Source organism: Camponotus vicinus, unplaced genomic scaffold, assembly GCF_025532165.1.
Source record: "Camponotus vicinus isolate PSW18456_S1 unplaced genomic scaffold, iyCamVici1.0 SCAF_12, whole genome shotgun sequence".
Lineage (NCBI taxonomy): Eukaryota > Metazoa > Arthropoda > Insecta > Hymenoptera > Formicidae > Camponotus > Camponotus vicinus.
The window spans coordinates 686,276-703,693 of record NW_028141948.1 but is presented as its reverse complement, the minus strand read 5'-3'; the positions used below and the strand labels follow the sequence as shown (position 1 = coordinate 703,693).

General features: G+C 35.9%; 1 protein-coding gene across 4 annotated transcripts in view; it reads left to right on the top strand.

The window, feature by feature from the left end:
• LOC145963389 (rap1 GTPase-activating protein 1) overlaps nt 1-17,217 on the top strand; it is a 95,559-nt gene extending 78,342 nt beyond the window's left edge. For all 4 annotated transcript variants that reach the window (XM_083085284.1, XM_083085286.1, XM_083085285.1 and 1 more), the window contains 8 exons: nt 3,427-3,741; nt 9,694-9,876; nt 11,924-12,162; nt 12,355-12,633; nt 12,796-12,961; nt 13,124-13,423; nt 13,528-14,079; nt 14,165-17,217. In XM_083085284.1, coding sequence (XP_082941410.1) covers nt 3,427-3,741; nt 9,694-9,876; nt 11,924-12,162; nt 12,355-12,633; nt 12,796-12,961; nt 13,124-13,423; nt 13,528-14,079; nt 14,165-14,326 — 2,196 coding nt within the window. In that variant the 3' untranslated portion in view covers nt 14,327-17,217. The remainder of the gene's footprint in view (nt 1-3,426; nt 3,742-9,693; nt 9,877-11,923; nt 12,163-12,354; nt 12,634-12,795; nt 12,962-13,123; nt 13,424-13,527; nt 14,080-14,164) is intronic.
• The last annotated feature ends 201 nt before the right edge of the window (nt 17,218-17,418 follow it).

Genomic DNA, 17,418 nt, shown 5'->3' with positions numbered 1-17,418 from the left:
CGGAGGAGGCTGCGCTCTGTCTCTCTTTGTCTTTTCTTTTTCGAGCACTTACATCTCTGGATTCCTTTTTTTTAATCCTCTACTCGCATTCGAAATTAGAGACGCTTAAAATTAGCGGACGAAAGGGGAGTCTCTCTCTCTTCGGAGACGCTCGATGACTGAAAATGCTCTTTCAAAAGAGAGAGAGGGAGAGAGATGAAAAGAGGAAAAGCACAGAAAAATGGACGAGGAAGAAGACCTCGAAGAAACGTAATCCGAGAGGCCACATCCGCATTACTTTTAAACCGCGTTTTACGCCACTCCGGCATTTTTTCTCTCCGCCTCGTGCCTCGTTAGAATCGTGTTCATTCTGCTGCGTGCCGTTCGAACGGAACCGAACTCGAAATAGAATGGTTTTATCGGGACGAGTCTCTAGTGAACGTCCGACCGAGACAACTTCGATGCGTCCGGATAATAATCGGCGATGACCGCAACGATTTCGCACGTACATATAAGATGAAAAAGAGCAACAAAAAAAGGAGTATTTCATCTAAGACTGCGAAAAATCAACAGCTCAAAAAATTAATCTCTTTCTTTAAAAAAATAATAACGATTTATTACCTTTAAGTCCTGAAATTGTTAGAATCGATATGAATATTCGAGCTTAAAATTACAGACAGAAACGGTCTCTGGAAAAATGTGGGAAACCTGGAAAATTCTCAGGGATCTCTTTTGTACCTGGAAATATCAGAGAATTATCGTGGAATTGGTTGGGACTTTTAATCCTCTTTGATAATTTTCCTATTATATTGTAAACAGTTGGCACTTTGATGAGCCATATTATGAATATTATATATGTTTAAAATGTATTATAAATATATATCTGTCTCTGCTATATTCACAATGTCTTGACAAAATATTAAATATGTAACACATATCCTTTATCATAATTTTCAGTGATGAAAAATTAAAATGTTATGCTAATGAAGAATATTCATTTTACGAAATTTTAAATTCAGTACATTTGCAAATCTAGCATTTGAAACTTAAGCAGTATTTTTCTTTCACACGAGGGAAAAGCGTACAATGAGAAAATTTATTTTAGAAAATTGCACTAAGAAGTCTTTAAAATATTTCCTTTATCTATTATAATTTTAAATAAAAATACTTGGAAGATCGAGAGTTTTCGGGAAATTTTTTTTACAAAATTTGATCGTAGACTTGACGTTTCGGAAATCGTCGCGCTATAATTCGCGAGATCGACGTGTTAATAGTTTCCTATTGGACTGGAGATTTGATCGAGGTGACCGAATTATGCCGTGTCGCTTTGAGGCAATATCCGATAACTAAATCGCGTCGATATTTCGATGTCGCGGTAGCAGCGGATGTGCATACAGCGGCACATGCATTTAGCGGTATGCACTTGTGTGCGATAGCGCGTGTATAATACACGTGGTAATGTAATCCCGCTCGCGATGCGCGTCATTGATCGATGAAGCTATCGCGGGATTGCACCTTTCCACGAAGATAGAATTATTCCGCTGATAGGGAGAAGGAGAAAGAGGTCATCGTAATATCGATTCCGCGATCGATCGTGCACGAGTCTCCCCCACGAAGATTCAATTATGATTAAATTTTCTTAGTCCGGATATGTCTGCGAAAACCCGACGTCGTACAAGCTTTGATTATCGCAGTATTTCCTCCTCTCTTAAGTAATAATTAAAATAAATTGCAGTCTCCCGTGCGAAAATGTGTACTTGCATGCAAAACTCGAGTCGGAGGAAAATAACACGAGATGTAGAGGTGCGCGACAAGTGCCATTTAAATTTCGCAGAGGCGGGGGAATCGGGGTCAAATTCAGCAGATATATCCGAGTGTGAAACGGGCCGATTGCAGCCGCGCGACATGAATAAGTCGCAATCTTCCCTAATGAAGCTCGGGAGAAAATGCGCATTAACGCGCGACCGCTTTTACGCGTTCATCTCTGGAGAAATCTGTTGATGTTCTCGGTCGACATTAATGCACAAATGGTAGTTTAACTATGCAAAATTAATCGCATAGCGCAGAACGCGTTCGAAAGCTCCATTCAGTCCCTTAATCAGCTTTTCCCCTCTCTATTTCTCTTCTAAAATAATTGGATAAAATCAATTTATTATTATGCACGTATTTAATTATTTTATTATATCGATTACGAATTACATATCTGTTAATAAGAAATAATTTAATTATATTTAATATTAAATGTATGCAGAAAATTTATTGTTGACATCGCGCACGGGATACTAAAATTTCATCGTGAATAAAATAATAAAATAATAATAATAAAATAATAAAGTAATAATAATAATAAAATAATAATAATTATCTGCATGCTTTGCATAGGTAGGAGAAATACTAGAAGTTGTTGCGCATCGATCGTTTCATCGCGGGACTAGTATTCCGAGCACCTATCGGGTAACAGTCGATATTTGACTTGGTCCACACGAGGATCTCCGTGTGGGTGCCCACGGTGTTCGGTGACACGTGGACGTATTTCGTTTCCGTTTCCCCGACAAACGCGCACTCGTATATGGGACTTCTTGTCATGTCTACCGTTCGACCTACTCGCCTCGATCTCTCCTCGACGTTTACGACACGCGACGAGACTCCTTGTCGCTTCTTCCGTTTGTGCCGATCGATCGCGTTCGCCTCGGGAAAGACGAACGACACGAGGCAATCAACGTCGCCGGTCGCAAGAACGGACGATTCGACACCTTAACTTTGGCGACTGATAACTAAACGAGCGGTTGATAACGCTAGGTTGACACGACATGCAAGTATCGACATTCTAACCGAACGAAAATACATTGAGATGTTCAGTAGAGATTATTTTCTATCAGATTGTATCAATAATGTTGATAGTATTATTTAATTTTTTTATGATGACTAATATTATTTAATTTCTTCTTCTAATTTAATTTGTTTTTATAATAATAATTTGAAGAACACAAAAATTGAAGTTGTCCTCAAAATCAGCTGAATCTAAAAATAAAAATAAAATAGATTCAGAGATCTACAGGCACGTATAGAATTAACATGTCAAAGGAGATATTTCGCCTTTACTGTAGTAAGCCTTACGCAATTCGCCAAAAAAGATCGCAGAAGAAATACTCTGACACTTCAAGAACCCTCGTTACAAGTCTATTTACACGAGCAAACAAATGTACAAACTATGACGAGTAACACAAAATAATTATTAAGTGATACCAGGTTGATGAGTCTTAATAAAGCGCAGCATATAATTATCAAACCGAAGGGAGTTGATGAATGTCAGAGGTCCTTAGCAACTTCCATTTTTTAGCAACTGGACGATAATGCAATTCCATTGAAATCTTGCTTGTACAGACATAAATCATAAGCAGAAGGTAGGAGCGGATGAATAATTGAGCTTCCATAATTTTGTCGCAGACGCCGAGAGATGACAGGACGACGTCGAGTCCCGGTGGTGCGCCGAGCAGTCACACTCCAGCGCTGTCACCATCGCCGGTGGGCGACGCACCCTTGGGCAGGGCGCTCATGGAAGCGGCCCTGCAGCAGCAGGCCACGACCGGCGCCCAACCGCCCTTAGTCGTCACGCCGTCCGGATACTGGGTCGATGGTACCGATCATCGACATACCCTCGACTCGGCCGGCAGGGCGTTGCTGCCGGCGCAGCCCGCCTGGCAGCCCAGGATAGACCAGGATGATACGGCCAAGTGCTATCGTCGCTTCTTCGTAGGCAGGGTAAGCGTTTTCTCTCATTTCTCATTTCTGAATAGTCCGTGGACTTCTTTTCATGAAAGTAGATGATCAGAAGATAGACTGGTAGCTTGCGATTTTTTTGGAATGTCCATTATAATTAATAAGAAACTCGTGCGTAAATTTGTGGACGTTCCTCAGCATTCGTGATCCATCTTGTTTCCGAAGTTTGATGAAAACTGAAGGATATCGATCTTGTACCTCTACATTTTTTTTATGTTTCTTAATTTGTCCGATCTACGCGAGATCAGGGTACCTGGTGAACCCTGTTTCGCCGTCCCTGAAACCGTATTCGAGAACTCGAGAACCGTGATGAACTGCGATCGCTCAACCGACGCACGTAGGTGTACGAGGAAAGAAGGATGTATGCATGGGATAAGACGGAGATAACGAGAGGGAGAAAAGGATGAGTCGGAGCGACAGCGGTGAGGGCGAGAAGGGCGAGGGAGGGAAAAAAGAGGCGCATAGGAAAAGGAAAAGAGCACTTTGGACGTGGGAGTGGGAACGTTCTCATAGTCTCCACTAGGGCTTCTCCGATGCCTGGAGAACCAAGGAGGGAATCCTTCTCTTCTCCTCCTCCGATATTCATCCGTCCTCGATCGTTTTCTTGATCCCTATTCGCAATTTTCTCCACTTTTCTCCCTCACTTTTTTCCCTTCGTTTTTCATCAGTTGTCGCATCATCGAGTCATCGAGAAATGTTTCATTGAAAATAGCGACAGATGCATTTTAATACGTGTATAAGCTGCAAGAGGATGCTCTCGAGTAAAAAAGAGATATTTGCGAGATTTAAAAATGGCTGTTGACAATGAAAATCTGCCATCACCGAGTTATTAAAAATATGGAAAATGAGAAAGTGTCATTGAAAGCATGTGAAAAATATCGGGAAAATTGCGACATGTCGAAAAATTCATTATTTATTGTTATTATTATTATTATTACTATTATTATCGTTATTATGCACGAGTCTCGTTTAGAGTGCAATATTATTACGATATATTATTACAAATAGTGCGAGTGCTGCGCACCTTCTCGGAAAGTCTGCTAATTAGTGAATCGTTAAGTCGCGCATAGTTTGTAAGAAAAAGAGCACACCATTTTCCGCTTCCGGCATTGCGTGCGCGCGGTTTTTCTAGATAAGGCTCGACGGATGAGTTCCCGTTCCGCCTATTGTTACCTTTACCGATGGTGTTACCTTTTGCTCGGCTCGTAATAGTTTTTTTTTTTTTTTGCTTTACAACATGAACGCTGAAATCCGTAACTGTATGAAGTAACGCTTGCGATATCTAACGCGATGCGGAACTACGATATGAGAAAATCAGATCGAAATTGGCTTCTGAAAATTCCACGAATTTAGTACATTTATTTTTACATTGCAATGTTCGAAATATTTCCTCAATCCAAAGATATGATTCAATTAGCGCGTAATAAAAAAAAATTCAAAGAACATATATCTAATTTTTTAATTTTTGTCTCGCAATTTCCGTGGAAACAATTTTGTAGAGAAAAATGAATATCTAATTTATTAAATTTTCTGCTAATTTTTTAAGAAATTTATCCAAAAAGAAGAACATAACAGTTGTATGTACATATTACATATTTGATAACTGTAATTGTCAGTACATATTTAATCTGTTAAAATACGAATTGCTGATCTCTTTTTATATCATATCTAACAGAGCGAAGATATTCCTGCATAAAAAGTCCAATAAAATCAGATAAAGGAAAGGTTTATATAATCGCGCAAATTTTAGTTCGTAAATATCATATTTTCTATCTGATATATTTGATGAGTTTTTTTATCATTTCGTTACTATATTATTTATCGTTTTTAATATTTTATCTATATTTTTATCAGAATTAATTGTATCACTTATTCAGGCCAAAGATAAATAATTATTTTTGGTTCATAAATATTCTATATTCTAATATTATGTATAATAAGTATATTATATGATACATCACGTTTTCCATATCTTTCTTATTACACACCACTTAATTATTGCGATTTATTTTTTGATTTAAAATTTATATAATATTTTTATACGAGATATATGATGTGATTTTTTTCTATAACAATAATTTATATACATTATGGGAATATTTTTTGACAAAATTTATACAAATGCTCGTTTATAAAAAAATATAATATATGCATAAATATGTCTTGTAATTCGCTGATTGAATTAGATTTAAATTGAAAATATATACGAATATGCATATACGTCAGGATAAATATATAAATAAAATACGGGTTAAAAACGAAAGAATTAGATATTTCTTTATCTAATCAAATATATATATGAATTAATTGAAATGAGATAAATTTATATAAAATTTTAATCAAATTTGAATCTGCTTTTATCATTTCTTATCGGACTTTTCAAACACGCCTTTGCTAGTACGCAATACCGATATCTCGTGCTATCGTAATTGCGGTTTGTTACACACGTAAAAGAGCAGAAGAATAAGCCATAAGAAGAAGTCACACATATGGGAGGAGAAGGCGATTACTTGTGGGAGATTACAACGGTGCGCGAGTAATTCGAACCGTAACAGCAAACGGTTACACACCTCGGAGCCGATAGTAACAGGTAACGATATCAATCGAGAGCCGGGGAACAAAGGAAACAGCGCGGATACAGAGTAAAAACTCGTTGCTTACAATAGAGGAGGGTGCGCCGTCGGCGAGTTCGTGTAATATCACAAGACAGGCATTACACTTGCCATTTGAGACATGGATTACGCTCGATAAGGGAAGAAGCGTGTAGACATTTCGATAAGAATTAACCCACTCGCGAAAAATCTCTATAAATCCAAGAGAAATCCTGAAAAAAATGGCGCATTTTACCTGCTTCATATATTGACTTGGAAAAATTATACATGTATAAAAATTTCCTGAAAATTTCCTCCCAGATATTTTTGCTCAAAATTCTAGAAAGAGAATATTTTCAAAATTTTTGGTGCAATTTTCTAAAGCAAGTTTATCTATTGTATGCATTTTTTAATGCTTTTTTCGTGGGAAGGGAAAACGCAAAGTCACTTGAATTTCAAATGAAGATTTAGATTAAAAATTATAAATTAGATTTCCAAATGAAAAAAACTGAAGTTTTCACAAGATAAACATTTTTCACTTGCATGACATTTTCATTTTTAATCACTGAATATTACAATAAATAATATATACTGCATATTCAATATTTTGCTATGACATTGAATTATAAACGATACATATACACTTATAATATATTTTATAAACACAGTATTCACTACTTGATTTATCGGTGGATAGTCGACTGTTTATAATATAAGAGCAAAATTATACCAGAAAAGAAATTGTCTTAAAGTTTCTTGAATCTCAATAAAATTCTTATAAGAATTCCCCAATTTTTCTAGATATAAAAGAAATCCCTGAGAATTTCAAGTTTTCCACGTTTCTCCAGGAAGTAGACATTTTGTTCCGTCAAACACGCACATATATGGTTTTAATTTATAGTTGAAACTTGTGGATTTTATTTGTTTGATTCGCGATTAATTTACAGCTTTAAGTAACTCAATCGCCATTGAATTATTAATTAATCTCACCAAAATCCACGCATGCAGTTGACGACGCCCCTCAAGTGTACATGTGATAATATTGTTATTATATTTAATTAATGTAACGGTAAAGTGGTAATAATAATAATGGTAACAATAATAAACGTGTACGTACAATAATGGCGTGAACTCTTGTGAACTCTGGGCGCGTTGCCCTTTCTATAACCCCTCTCCCTCCACATCATCCTATCCGAAGGTTAGCGAAACAGCGAGGGGAAGGGAGTTGTGTGTATGCATTTCATCGCGCATCATTCTCTATGCGCGACCCGACCTTTCGTGTATCTCTCTAAGCCGAGCTCGCATTTTTGATCGCGTGCTTATGCACGCTCGACGACGATGCACCGTTTTTTATTCCCCGTCGCGGCTTCGTAAAACGGAGGAAACACTCGCCATTCGCATCGTAATTTTTGCAGCTATCCACCGTTCCGTATCCGAGAGAGAGAGAAACGTAAGAGGGGCCTAAAGCTCGCGGGGAAAGACGTACGATTTTTTTTCGTTCTCTCTCTCTTCTTTTTCTGTTTACGCGTCGAGAAACACTGCAAAATGTGCAGAATCGCGCGCACTTTCCAGATAAATTAAATAAAGAAACCTGCGTGTGTGTAAATTTAGCCGACTCGACATCTGCACGTGAAACAAGGTCGTGCATGCGCCCGATGTTTGCTTTTTGGCAACATTTTTATTTGGAAGAATTCCGATGTCTCTGCGAAAACACACTGACCGTTTTATTGTATCGGCTTCGAGAATAATCGTTTGATATAAAAAGCTCGGGTTAAGTTGAATCGTACATTGAGCAACTCGCAACTTTGCTGTTGCAAATACGAATACAGATAGGTCGATATCGATAATTTGGACTTGTTATACCATCCGCGTTTATCACTGACCTACATTCGACGTTAGACTCCCACGAAAAGCCGCCGATCGACCGAACTTTCTGATAAACTCGCTCTTTACGTAATAATACGTTGTCCCCGATACGTCTCGATACGCGCGAGACACCGTGTACATGAACGAAATCGCGGGACAAAATCGCGCCAACTATAGTTTGCAAAAGCGTTCTGACGTATTACTGCGTAACACGGTGGCGTTTCAGGGCCGCAATCACCTACATACGCTTATTTTACTCGCGGCAATTTCGTAATGTCTAATTGAATCCGGAACGCGCGAACTACCGTAATTGTTCTAATGCCTGTCACACATTGCAACATTGCAACGTTCATCAATCACAGGGTATTCTCGCTTAAATCCAATAAATGTGATTTTTACTTTGTCGAATTTGACGATAAATTGCGATTGCGAAATTTAAAAGGGATATATTTTTAGATTTTTTTTATGCCAGAATTATGGAAAATATATTGGAGAATTTTAAAAATTTTGAGATTTTTAAATTAATTTTTGCAATTTTTCAATTAACTTTTAAAGCGTAAATTTGTGAGCTGAAAAGGAAACCTGTTGTATACAGAAGATCAATTTTTATTTTATTAATCTTTATTTCGAAGCTTCCTTAACGATCTAATCTAGCAATGAGAAAGTATAGAAAATTGATGATTTTTAGAAATTTAGAAAAAATATTAGAAATTGATTTTTTTGACGTTTTATATGTTTTTATAAATGTTTGAGCAGTATCTCAATTTATTTTTAATTTTGGGTATTAATTTTTTTTATTCAATACTTCTGCGCGTATTCGCAAAAGTGAAGAGGTAACATATTGCTTTTCATGTAATTGTTTGAAAAAACTCAGTCTAGTTTTATTCCATTTTTGGAATATTGAATCTAATTAGAATTTAAAAAATTAATATTTGATATTTTTCTAATCTTCAAGAAATGAAAAAATTTCAGTAAAATTGAGATATCTAGTTTTAAAATGGTACTATTTGTTATTTTTCACAATTTTTTCTAATAAAAAATTAAATTCGATATTCCTAAAATATCCTACGGAATAAAATTAGATTATTTTTTCATTTCAGAAAATTACATAAGAATCATGGCACATCATCAAACCATGCATTTTTGAACACTACGCACAAAGCTCGTATTGAATAAAAAAAACTAAATATGCCTTTTTAAACATCAATAAAAATATGTAAAATACCAAAAAGATCGATTTCTAATATTCTTTAAAAAAATTCCCAAAGTTATTGATTTTTCTAGAGTAGAATGAGCTTTTAATACACTAATCTGCAACGTTTCCCATGACATTTCCAACTTTTCAATGATCCTTGAGAGACATGACGTATGGTTTTTAATGAAGGTACCGGAAACCGTGGCTAATTGCTACCATAATTGCCTCACACGAGCGTGAAATACGCGTCTTATCGTCTTGGCTTCTTTTTCTTATCCGCAGGAACACGTGAACTTCGTGGGAAGGGACGGTGAGAACGGCCCGATCCTGGTCTCGGTGAAGGCCGAGACGGTCGCCGGACAGGAACATTGGCGGGTGTTGCTTCGATTGCGAGCGGGATCGACGCACGACCTGGTCCCCGCCTCGAATCTCAGCCCGAATCCTACGCCGACGAAAATGGTCAAGGTAATGGCGACATGGATAACAGTCGTTCTTTTACGACAATGATCCTTGACAGTCGGAGTATAACGTCACGCGATAAAATTCAGATTAGAATATCTCGGGAAGCACGCATTCATATAAACTCATTGAAAATTCTAAGAAAGATTAATGTGCAATAATACATATAAATTTACATTATATTGTTAATTATAAAATAACGTTTAAAATTTGTAGAATATTTTTATTTATTTACTTTCGATTTTATTTATTTATTTTTGATAAAAGACAACTCGCAAAATTAAAATCGAATATATACAAATTTACATTATATTGCTAATTATATAAAATAACATTTATATTTGTAGGAAAAAAGAATTTTTGAATTTATATGTCAAAATAACTATTAAATTGAAATTTAAAATGAAAAGATTAAATATTAGCTAAGAAAAATTAAATAAAAATTAAATTTCGAACAAATATAATTATGTAAAATAATATTTAAAATCTTGAGAATATTTTTATTGATTTTTGATATTTCATTTATTTACTTTTGATAAACGATACAACTTGCAAAATTAAAATCGAATGTAATGTAAAGATTTTTTTTCGAAAGACTGTTCCAATTTTTAAAACCTATGATCAGAGAGAAACTTTTCAAAAGAACTATGCTTCTTTTACTTGGAGCTATTGTGCAATATATCATACGTTGTTTACGTATCGGAGACGTTGCTTATACCGGGTAGCGCACTCGAGACGCACAGGCATATTCTCGATTACCTATATGTTTGAAGAGATAATAAGAAACTTATGGATCGCGGTGTGTTTACGGAGAGTGATATTAATACACGAACACTGTGAAACGTTTACTATAGGCCCAGTTTTTCAAAGTTGTTTTAAGAGCAAACAATCGCACGTGCGATCGAATACATCGCAGCGAAGAGCGAACTCGACGATGAAAGTTTCGCTTGTAAGTGATATCGTGTGTTTGAATAATTAACAGTTGGATGAGGAGCTACGCAATGTATAATCGCACCTGCATACTTTTTTTTCTTATCTAGAAAAACTATTGAAACGTGAATCATCGTAAAGAGGAAAAAAAAATTATAGATTGAAAAAAAAGAATTTATAGAATTGTAGAAAAAAAGAATTTTCGAATTTATACCTATGCGAATATATCAATTAATCAAAGTAACTATTAAATTGAAATTTAAAATAAAAAGATTAAATATTAGCTAAGAAAAATTAAGTAAAAATTAAATTTCGAAAGAATATTTTTTATCATTATTCGAAAGTTCAAATTTTTGTTAGAAATCTATGATTTTTGTCGAAAATATGTATCAAGAATAAATCAATAAATCAATTAGTTATCGTAATTATTAAATTGAAATTTGAAATAAAAAGATTAAATATTAGCTAAGAAAAATTAAATTTCGAAAAAATATTTAACTGTTTCGAAAGTGAGAATTTATATTTTTTATATATGAATATGTCAATTAAAGTAATTATTAAATTGAAATAAAAGAATTAAATATTAGCTAAAAAGAATCAAATAAAAATTAAATTTCGAAGGAATAACTGTTACTTTTTTGCATTTATTTAAAAGTGCGAATTTTTATTAAAAATAAATATGGATATATTAAAAAAGGATGACTGAGAGAGAGAGAAAGAGAGAGAGAGAATTTTTCCTTCCGTTTGTACGCAAGGTCTTGTTTCATATTATCTGTAAAAATATAAAAATGTAGATAAAACACTTTACATAGTGGAAAACTGTTTAAAAGAATCATTAGTTCCAATGGAAAGGCTATATTTGACCTTAAGTTTTATATTCCACCAGTGAGCAAAAAAAAACGCATAAACAGGCTGAATTATTTAATATCCATCGTGTATGCATGCTTTATCTCTCGTTATGTATGCGATCGCATAGTGGCAGGAGGAAGCGAGAAGAAGAAAAGGAAAGAGAAAGAGGCGTGCCATCCAGCGCGATAAAACACAGGAAAGACCTTGCCTCACTTTTCCATAATTATACGTCGATTACATATCATTCTTCTCATCGAAGAACAATTGTTCGCAGGCGATCAACGAGTCTCTGAACGTGAGCCCGCTGATGCCGGTCATGTGTCCTGGCGCTGGTACCCTGATCGCTCGATACGACGAACATGCCCTGGTCTCCAGGTTCAAGTTTGGTGTTTTACATCAGCGAGCTGGCCAAGTCACCGAAGAGCAACTCTTTGGCAATCGGCAAATCACACCAGCCTTCCAAGAGTTTCTTGACTTGCTCGGCCAGAAAATCGATCTCAAGGATCACAAGGGGTAAAATTATTCTTTTCAAGAAATGCTTTTTAAAGATATTATATAGGATTGCAAGGATACGGAATAAAAAGATCCCTAATTTTTATCCTCGAATATTTGCCTAATGGCTGCTTTGATCGCATAAAAAGATAAAATTTGTCTTCTTGCCTTTATATTTTTTATTTTGACTTTTCTAATTCGATGATATTGCAGTTATCGCGGCGGATTGGACACTCGACATGGCCAGACCGGCGATTCGGCCGTGTACGAAGTATTCCGAGGTCGGGAGGTGCTGTTTCATGTGGCCTCGTTGTTACCGTATAGTCCAGGCGACTCACAACAATTGCAACGTAAACGGCACATCGGTAACGACATCGTCGCCATCATATTCCAGGAGGAATCGACACCCTTCAGTCCGGACATGATTGCCAGCCACTTCTTGCACGCCTTTATCGTCGTACAAGTCATCGACCCCTGCACTCCTAATACGAGGTATATTCTTAGATTCATAGTTGCTCTTTCCACACGCTGCCTGTAGTCTGTCGCTGAAGTCTTGGCAAATAGTTTATTATCGAACTACTTATCTTTCGTCAAAAAACTATTAGTTTCAGTTAATGCGAGAAGCAATAAATAATAGTTGAATTCTATATAAAGGTACAAAGTCAGTGTGACAGCGCGTGATGATGTTCCCTGGTTCGGTCCAACCCTGCCGACACCTGCGGTCTTTCTCAGAGGTGTCGAGTTCAAGGAATTCTTACTTACGAAACTCGTAAACGCCGAGAACGCTGCTTACAAAGCTGAGAAGTTTTCCAAGTTGGAGGTAAGCTTTCCCGTCTTGAGCTTCCCATCTTTTTGCTTCCGTCGTTCTACGTAACTGAATAGCGTCCATGTTCTCATGTAACGGCATCTAATAGCTGCTACGATAATTTTCTGAAAATGTGACGAAGAATATTGCGCCAAAGTTAACTCGCGCAATTTTCAGCTACGGACTAGATCGGCCTTGTTGGAATCCCTAACGGAGGAATTGCAGACTAAAACGAGCGATTTTCTCGGCGGTCCGGTCACTCTAGGAAACTCGGGTTTGACTATCTGTCCGGTGAGTCCAACGACAAGTGATGTATCCGCTTCAGGGAGCAGCGGTTCGCGATTCATTGACACCGTACGGAAAGCGTTGATTTCGCGCGTGAGGAACGCGTCGACAGAAAGTGTGCCGCAGCAACTAGCAAAGAAAGGTCAGACGGAACCCAGTCCACCGAGCAATCGGCAGTCGACCACAATAAAGGTGAATCAAATGAATGAATAAATGAGTAATGACAGATATATACGAGATATATAAATAAAAAGACCTGATAAAACAGATTAAAAATTATATTTTTGTGTGTTTAGGTAAGTGGCAGCAGCAAGCGCTCAGTGGAACCGTCCAGTCCTCTCGGCTCGCCGGATTTGACACTGAGGAGGGATTCAGAACGCGGTAGTCTCGGCAGTCAGGACAGCAGTTTGTCCAATACCGACAATCAAGACAGCAGTCTAGCGACATTGCAGCAAGACGAATATGATCGTAGGGAATCGCAACAAAGTGCCAGCGTTGTCTGCCTGGATAGTGACACTACTATCGTCGACAAGAGCCCGGTCCCGACGTCGACGACAGCGGTGCAACGACTAACTCACGAGAACTTGCGCACACAAGAAAAAACAGCGACGACAGAAGTGACGCAACGAGTGATCTCGGAGAGCGACGACAGTTCGCTCAACAGCGAACTCGAGCTCGATCAGGCTGTATATCCTGATAGCGACACAGGCCTCGAATCCATGAGTTCCGCAGAGACTCACGATCCCGCCAGGTGTACGAGCAAGGATGGAGTCATGGAAAATGATACCCTGAGGATGGAGGTCACTAGGCTTAAGTGTGACAAGCTCGATTTATTGCGACAGAATGTGGTAAGTAAAAGAAATAAAATTGAAGTTATACTTAAACTGTAGAGACTTGCGAAAAAAGATCTCGATTATATAATTTATATCACAGACATGCCAACGCGAACTGAAACGTCGTCGAGAAAAGGAACTGCAACTAGAATCCGATTTAGCGGCGGCGTCCAAAGAGATTCTACGGCTGCGAGCAATGCTGAAAGAATGTTCTACCAGCATTCCGCTGGATAACAATAACCAGCAAACCTCCACTGTGTAGAAAGCTCGTGAATGCGAACGCGTATTAAGATGCGATTGCGAGATGGAAAGATCCTTGCTTTAAAATACTGCATATGTCATAGATTCGACAAATTATCTTGCGCGAAATAAATTTCGTCTTTATTAGGAATCTGTCGCAACACCCAGCTTCACATGCACGCTACTTGTTTTACATTACTTTCGCGCACAGCCCGATATCGAGATTAATGAAATGCCAATAATCTAAAGAATATTAAACGAAAGATGTCTTTCCGACGCTTGACAAATCTCGATACTTAAACACCACGTACCTTCCATTCATCAGGAATTGTTCATCACTTCCAAAGGTCTACCGTTAGTGCTTTATAAGAGCATGTAGAGCAACTAAATAATTTAACGTAAAGATTAATTGCTTAAATTAAGCTTTCTTTCTCTAGGTAAAAATCGGTACAAGTTCTATAAGTCATGTTCGAAGTAATAAGATTAGTGAAAATCTTGCAAAAAGTTGTGTGTAGTGACCGAACCGTTCTCGGAACACTTGCAGTATAAACTCAAGATTGTTGGAGCTATTGTTTGACTTGTATAAGACACATATGTGTAATATTTATCTATTAATTTATTAGTAGGCTTAAGTTAACCACTCGTAGTCAATATACATGGACATGAAAAGAAAGTAGAAATATCTAAAATATTAGCTGTTTTAGAAGCGCGCAGATGCAATATTCTCGAATATTTAGAAAAGATGAAAATTACGAGGATCGAGAGAAGAGTTAATCTGTATATCGATTACGTGTTAGAAAACTAACGATATATAATTCCTTATTCTTCCATAGAGTGCGCAGATTATCAAAAACGATTGCGAAAAATTTCTTTCAAATTTAGATAATGCGAGCTTACATAATCGGGAGATCTTTCATCATCGCGATTATAGAAAGAAAAATATATATCGCTAGTTTGTTAACAGTATTTGTCACGGTAGACTTACCCGACACATTTATTCGTTTACTAATTTCTTAGTATTAAATATAGAGAATAGTTTTATAGAGAGTATAACCTCTATAAATGAGGTTTAATCGTCCTTAAAGCGCTATCCCCGCATGCTAGTTTTAGCAACAACTGGGGTTTCTAACCATTTTTAAACAATTGCGCACAGCACCAAATCATTTAAGTATATGCATCACACATTTTTACAAAGTATAGATATTTTTTTTTCTTTGTACACGTAAGCAAAAGTATGCTCTCATTCACCGCTTAAGTTAAGTTATTTTGTATTTGCTTTTGGTTGACAAACATCGAGTCTTCTGTTATCTCTTACGACTAGTATTAATACGATTCTTACCATTATTATTATTAGTACTTTTATTAACTTTGATTATGTTATACTTTGTATGATCTTTGTAAATAATCGTCGATATAGGCAAACACTCAAAGGCGCTAAACAGACAAGCACAAAGAGGAGGAACAACGATGTTCACTCACATATAATACCAAAGTTTAATGTAGTAAAAAATTCACAATTTTCTTTTTATTTTTTTCCTCAAGCTCCTTATCTTCCCACTTTCCATAATTGTTGCTGAAAATTAAACACTAGTTTATTTTATATAATGTGCTTTCGTCTTAAAGAAAAAAAAAGAATAGAAATGTCGTTTTTACTTAGATACTTTGACGAGATACCACTTTATATATCACTGCCTATACGCCTCGACATTTCTCTTTCGAGAATACATCTATTTTACTGCTTACAAAAAATTGTACCAATGACACTTCAATACTGAAAAACACGACTTCTGATATACTGCCGCTGTAGTATCGATAATTAATAGTAAAAAAATGTCAGGTTTTGTTACGCGCGTAAAAACATAAAATTTTATCCTTAAAAAAAAAACGAGAAAAAAAAGTCGTAGAAAAAAGGCGAAATATATTCTTTTTAATAGTTTTATAAATTTTACAATAATAGAGAAGAAGGCAAAATTAATATGTATCTGTATAATTGCAGATGCTAAAGCGCGCAGTACTTCAGAAACGAATTTATACTAAAACCACAGCATTCCAGGTGAAATTGTTGCGATGTTGAGAAAGAAATTGAATAGAAATTATACTTTCCAAATCGATATATTACGTCCTTGTGTTGTATATTCATTAGCCGAAATATCTATCGATTGAACTCGTAGCATCGATAAAATAAATTTTTATATGGATGTTTGAAAATCGTCGAATAATCCATTATAGAATTTTTGAATAATTTAAACAATTCTTTTTCAGCAAAAATTTCAAAATCATAATTTTCGAATTGTAAATGACTAAGAAAAGAATTTTTTTTTGCGAAATAAACCTCAAGTCAAATGAAAAAATTACATTTCTTAAGTCTGTATAAAATTTACTTTAATAAAGTTTTGATTTAAATCCAGTGATAAAAATATATAACTAACTCTTCTCTTTTGTAAAATGGCTTTGTCATTGAGAGAATATTAGTGATTTTATGTATTTTGCTATATATATTATTATACAAAAATTCTCAAAAATATTTGTAAATGTTTTTCAGTCGCAAAGAATAGTATTTTGGGAAAGAGAGGAAAAAATTAATCTGTAAATTCTTCAAAGTACGTTGAATTAAAAATGTACAAAATTAAAACATCGTTAATCTATATCTATAAAATAATATGCGCGATCTATTTTGATTGATTGTTGATGTTATCTGATCGCAAAATACTTGACGAAGATAATATTCGAGATAAGTGAGAGATAAGCCAAAGAATATTGGAAAATCGACGTATCACAATCGAGTCTACAAACGAGCACGCACATTATATCTTATCCTTGTCCAGTTAATCGGTCTTTTCATAAAATAAGAAAATCAATTTCTTAAAATTAAAAAATACATATTTAGAAACTTTTGAATTCTCAAATTAAAAATTTTGAACTCGCCCAAAAAAAATTTTATCTTTTTTTTGCAACCGGATTGGGCTGTTCACTTAATTCCTCTACAAAAAAAAATTAAACTGCTTTCAATGATGAGCAAAATTTCAACTTGCAGGATTCGAAATCTAAATAATGTCTAATTCTAAGATATTCGTTTTCTTTTTTTTATTACGATAGGGAGAGCAACTGGATGAG